This window comes from Arachis duranensis, chromosome 9 (assembly GCF_000817695.3).
Source record: "Arachis duranensis cultivar V14167 chromosome 9, aradu.V14167.gnm2.J7QH, whole genome shotgun sequence".
Lineage (NCBI taxonomy): Eukaryota > Viridiplantae > Streptophyta > Magnoliopsida > Fabales > Fabaceae > Arachis > Arachis duranensis.
This window is the reverse complement of record NC_029780.3, coordinates 106,081,024-106,087,092: the sequence shown is the minus strand read 5'-3', so window position 1 is coordinate 106,087,092 and position 6,069 is coordinate 106,081,024. Positions and strand designations below refer to the sequence as shown.

The 6,069-nt window shown below is 29.2% G+C and overlaps 1 protein-coding gene across 1 annotated transcript; it reads left to right on the top strand.

The window, feature by feature from the left end:
* The first annotated feature begins 3,236 nt into the window (after positions 1 to 3,236).
* Positions 3,237 to 5,030, top strand: LOC107466690 (putative F-box/LRR-repeat protein At5g54820). Its single transcript, XM_016085696.3, has 2 exons — positions 3,237 to 4,154; positions 4,746 to 5,030. Exons 1-2 carry the CDS (start codon positions 3,237 to 3,239, stop codon positions 5,028 to 5,030), a joined length of 1,203 nt encoding a protein of 400 aa, XP_015941182.1.
* Positions 5,031 to 6,069: the final 1,039 nt, after the last annotated feature.

The following is a 6,069-nucleotide window of genomic DNA, read 5'->3' as shown; positions in this document are numbered from 1 at the left end:
AGGGAAAAGTTAACGGATAATGACATGTTAGAGAAAATTTTTTCGACCTTCAATGCCTCGAATGTGTTCCTGCAGCAGCAGTATCAAGAAAAAGAATTTAAAAAATATTCTAAACTAATTTCTTGTCTTCTTGTTGTTGAACGCAACAATGAGTTGCTTTTAAAAAATTATGAAGCGCGTCCAGCTGGCGCCGCCCCATTTTTTGAAGTAAATGCAATAAATCATTACCCCATAAGAGGTAAATGACAAGGTTTTGGAAAAAAAACTATGAAAGGAAGAAAAATTATGTTCACAAGAAAAGATCTCACCAAAAATGGGATAAAGAAAGAAATAATGGGTAAAATAAATCAATAGAAGATAAATATTTCCGTTGTAGTGTAATGAGTCATTAGTCACGTACTTGTCGTGCCCTAAGACACTTAGTTGATCTTTATCAAGCTTCTTTGAAAATGGATGACAAAAAAAAGGAAATAAATTTTGTTTCAAAAGATGTTAAAAATTATACCACTCATTATGAAGTATCTAATTTTTTTGAGAATCTTGAAGAAAATATTGGTCATTTGATTAATAATGGAAAGGTTTAACATGTGAGTTTGTTAAGTACTCATATAAATAAATAATTTAAGAAACTTCTTGTTAAGTTTTATTTTCTATGTGTTTGGATTTCAAGTATGATGTATATAAATAATGTTTAATAAAATATTAATGTTTATGTTTATGAATTTCAAAGTTACTAAAATAATAATTTTACTGCACATATATTTTTATTTACTCATCATTTTATTATTATTATTTGTCTTTGAAAAAAATGACAAGAACATATAATGAAGATGTTTGTCTTGCGGATAGTGAAAGTTCGCATACCATTTTCAAAAGTAATATATATTTTATACATCTTGTAGCAAAAGAAGAATATGTTAATTCTATTATTGGCTCAGACAATGTGATAGAAGGTTCCGGAGGAGTTATAATTTTATTTTCTCGAGGAACAAAATTCATAATAAATAATGCACTATTGTCTACCAAATCTCTAAGGAACTTTGTTGAGTTTTAAAGATATTCGCTGAAATGGATATCATATTAAAACAATGAATGAGAGAAATCATTGAGTACTCATATATCACAACTTATTATTCAAATAAAAAGGTTATATTAGAAAAGTTACCCTCACTTTCATCTGGGTTATATTATACTAAAATTAGTGCAATTGAATCACATGCCATTGTAAACCAAAAGTTTACTAGCCCAAATGAATTTATAATTTGGCATGATCGATGGAGTCATCCGGGAACAACCATAATGCGGAGAATTATTGAAAACTTCCATGGACATTCACTAAAGAAGTAGAAAATTCTTAAATCTAACGAATTTTGTTGTATTGCATGTTCTCAAGAAAAGCTAATTTTAAGGCTATCACCAATAAAGTTTGGATTTGAGTCTCTTAAATTTTTAGAAAGGATTCAAGGCGATATATGTAGACCTATTCATCCACCGTATGGATCTTTTAGATATTTTATGGTTTTAATAGACGCATCTTCGAGATGGTCACATGTGTGCTTATTGTCTTCTCGCAACCTACCGTTTGTGAGATTACTTGCTCAAATTATTCGATTAAAAGCGAATACCCAGAAAATTCAATCAAAGTAATTTTTTTCACTCATGATCTTCAAAATCAAGGAACAATTGATATACAATAGATCCGCTCATGTGATAATCTGACAGATTTATTTACAAAGTCAATTCTAAAATTCTCCTTTAAAAAATTAATACATCATATTGGGATGCGCCAATTTCGAGATATATGAAATAATGTTAGCAAAAAGGAAAGACTGTACTCTTTTTTTTTGGTCAATTTTTTCTCTCTATTGAATTTTTTTATAAGGTTTTTAACGAGGCAGTCCCCATTACAAAGAATATTATACTCTTTTTTTTCATTAATTTTTTTATTGGGTTTTCTTTAATAAGGTTTTAACGAGACATAATGTTAAATGGACATTCAAAGGAGAGTGTTGTGATAAACATGAATGAATGTCCATTTTATACATTATAACTTTCTTCACAATGTTGAACGGCTAGCTTTTTCAATAGAAAAATTTAGTTCTCGAGAAAGACTAAATTTTATGAAATTTGGAAAATGAATATTTCATACATGTATAAATAGTAGTAAAGTCTCAAACATATGACACACAACAATAATAAAATACTCTTCTTTTTCTTTATATGCTACAATAATATATAAATACTTTTTTCTCTCTTTTATATATACATTGCTACATATATTAGTAATATATATTTTTTATTTTTTTATTTTACAACAGTTTAATTAGTAATACAACATTATTATTGAATAGTTAGTTTCACAAAATTACTTGATCTTGATGTTTTTTCGGAGATGCAAACACTATTTGAAAGAGGAAGTATTTAAGAATGCAACTTAATTATATTTGGTATTAAACAAAATTTAATTTTAATCTATTATCAATATAAAATAATTTTATACATACATCTAATTAATAATATTTATCTTTAAAAAAATTATTATTTTTATTAAATATATGAATAATCATCCAAAAATATAAACGTAAGTATATGACAGTATAAAATAGTAAAATACTGACAATACATTAAATTCAAAAACTCATCATTGAGCATGTATTTGATAAGATGGAGCGAAAACATATTTATTTATAATAAATTGACAACTGTTGTCTAATTATACTTTTTCTTAAGTAAAATAGTATGACTAAAAATGAAAATATTCTCTAATACAGTTTTATTGTTTAGTCAAATTTATGTGATTTAATATTTTTAATTTTTTTAATATATAAAATTATTCATGTGTTTTTTTTATTAGTTTAATTTTTTAAATTTATTTTATAATATATTATTAAAGTTTTTATGACAAAAGATGTATCTATAATTTAATCTTTGTTAAACTCTTAAAAAATTTTAATAATAAAAAACACGTGAATAATTGGTACACATGATCAAGGTGCGCATACAAATAAAACTTTATTGAAGTTGAATAAAACTTGGCCAAGTAATAGAAATAATTTTCCTTAAATGGTTGGATAAGAGTGATAATATAATAGTTTCAGCATGTAGGAAATTAGATAAAACGGGTGGGGTGATATGAATATAAATTAGATAAAATGTTCGAAATCTCGCTGTAAATATAAGTAGTAATTCTTCATAGCTCCATCATTCAATCCATAGCCATTGCAAGAACTAGAAAAATGGCGGAAAAAGAAACTGACAAACTTTCTTCATTGCCCGAAGACATTCTTCTCTACATTCTTTCCTCGCTTCCTTTCAAAGAAGCCGCGAAAACATGTATCCTCTCCAAGAAGTGGCTGAAGCTGTGGCAATCTACCAACACAGTCAACAACGACGAACTTGAATGGAAGAATGAAGAAGCTTGTGGAGCCGTTGAAGTAGCGCAAAGGAAGGCTTTCAAGAACTTCTTCAAGATCTGGATCACATTGCAGAAGCACCACCATCTCCACCACAAATTCACCCTCAAGGTTTTTCCTCCTCCTAACTGCGGCGACATTGTCGGAGCCGGCGTCGATTTCGCCGTACTGGACGGCGTCAAAGATTTGGAACTCGATTTCTTGGAACATACTGAAGAGTGCTACGGTCATGCCTCGGTTGAATTTCCGAGAAGCGTTTACGAGAACAAGAAACTGCACCAAAAACTGGAGAGTTTGGAACTTTACTCGTGCAGTTTGGCGCCTGGAAACTTGACCAAGTTTGAGGCACTGAATGATGTGACTCTTTCTTCGATTCAGTTGACAATGGAATCGGTTAAGACGCTGCTATCGACTTGCCCTTGGATGGAGAGTCTGAGCCTGAAGTACTGTTGGGATCTTGAATCCTTTGATATAGATAAATTGAATCTGAAGAAGTTGGTGATTCATGAGTGCCTATTTGGTTGGAATTATATTCGTTTTGAGGCGCCAAATCTGAAGGTTTTCAAGTACTGCGGATTGCCGCCGGAGTCTGAAGTGAAGGTGGTAGCTGGTACCATAGAGGAGGCAGATCTTGATTTAAGCCCCATGGATGAGTTCTTTGCATGTGGCAACGAACTTCGGAAATTTATTCGAGATTTCTTTGCTGTCAATGTTCTTACGGTTTGCAGCGTCATTCTTCAGGTATTTCTCCTCGCCGGTTAAGATCAATCATATCGTTAATATGAAAATTAAATTCTATACATAATTACTAAAACTTTTTAGTTTTTATATGGTTTTATTTATTTGTTAATGAATTAAAAGGTGATTCATTCGGGAGATGAACGGGTGAGGCAAAATCCATTTATGTGGGTTACACACTTGAAGATGAAAATCCAATTGCATATCCAAGAACGACATGGATTCCTTTGGTTTCTCAACAGTTGTCCATGGTTGACCAAACTCACAATAGACCTGGAATACGACAATATCTTTCCCGTCAGTCAATTCAACTATTCAAGTCAACTTCTTTTCATTTAATTATAGAATTTAACTATTTTGTGTTTTAATTTCATATTTTAAAAATTATAATAATAAAAAATTTTAAATTTTAAATTTTAAGTATATTTAATAAAAATATAAAAATTTTATTTTTTCAAAATTTTTAATATCTTTTATCATATTATCAAAATATGTATTTAGGAGGCATGTTACAAGACTTTTAATTAAGTGCGTATTATTGAAGTTTGAATAATAATAATAATAATAATAATGGTTTTTTTCTTGTGTTAACAGCAATATGAAGTCCGTTATTATACCGATGAATCCTGGAAAAGGTTCATAGTGCCGATTTGCTTCCAAAGAAGCCTCAGGGAAGTGGAAGTGAATGGGTTTAAAGGAACACGCGGCCAATTTGATGTATGCTCCCATTTGATCCGCTCTACTTTAATTTTGCGGAAGCTCAGCGTCAATGTTTTGAATGATGATGACCCTGCCAGGGTGGTGAGGCGTCGTAGTATCGGATGGCAATTGCACCGTATTTCAAAGGCTTCAAGTGATTTGGTGATAATAATTCGTTGATCGTCGTTATTATTGTTGGGAGAAAAACTCGTTGTTTATATATTAATAGACTATAGAGATGCAGTTATATATGGTTAAGGGGTGCACTGATAAACATATATGTATGTACAGTATTTTCTTTTCCAATTCAATTTCACATGTGAAAGAGTAGTAGTTATGATTAGTTAAACTGTTTCTATAATTACTAAGATAGTTAGATTTAATTAAGTTTCTGTCTTTTTTTTTTTTGGTTCAGAAGTGTTTATAATTTTGTATGGACTTCCCAAGTTAGTTAGAGGTTAATTAATTTTTTTCTCTTTCAGATATTAAGAACTTGGAATATATAGGAGGATAATGGCAATATCGTGTCTCCAACCTATTTTTATAATTTTGTTTAGATAACTTCTAAATTTAAAAGAGCAAAAACACTTCTCAACAATAGTTCCATCTAAGGACGGATTATTTGTCACATTCTATTCATTTTAAGTTCTATTCTAATATGAGTTTAGTACAACACATATTCACAAGATCAACAATATTAAAGCAAAAAAAAACAAAATAAAACAAAACATGCATGATCATGAAGGACCAGCATTAAAGCACATAGTACAAAAATTCCAAAAAAAAAATATTTACAAATTTTAATTTGTGATCTATTATTATACGCTTCAAAAGTTTATAATTGCTAGATCAATTAAATGATCAATGATTTAGAGGTTTAGTAACAATTTAAAGTTGTGAGGCAAGAAATCAGAAAAAAAAATGAAAAAAATTGTAAATTTACTATGATCGAGAAATACTATTTGACATCTAGAAATCGAAATTTACAAAACCAGAAGACGAAAACTTGTTTTCTATTAAAGAAAAAAGATATTGAAAATTCTAATTAAAATCTTTAAAGACAAACCATATTCATCCTTAAACATATAAAGGTATGATTTATTTTATTTAAATTTTTTAGAACATAATATGTGGTAGAAATAAAGGAATAATCTTCGAACAATTGTTTATTAAAAAAAATTAATGAGTCAATTAATCTAAATTAGAAAAATCTATCATT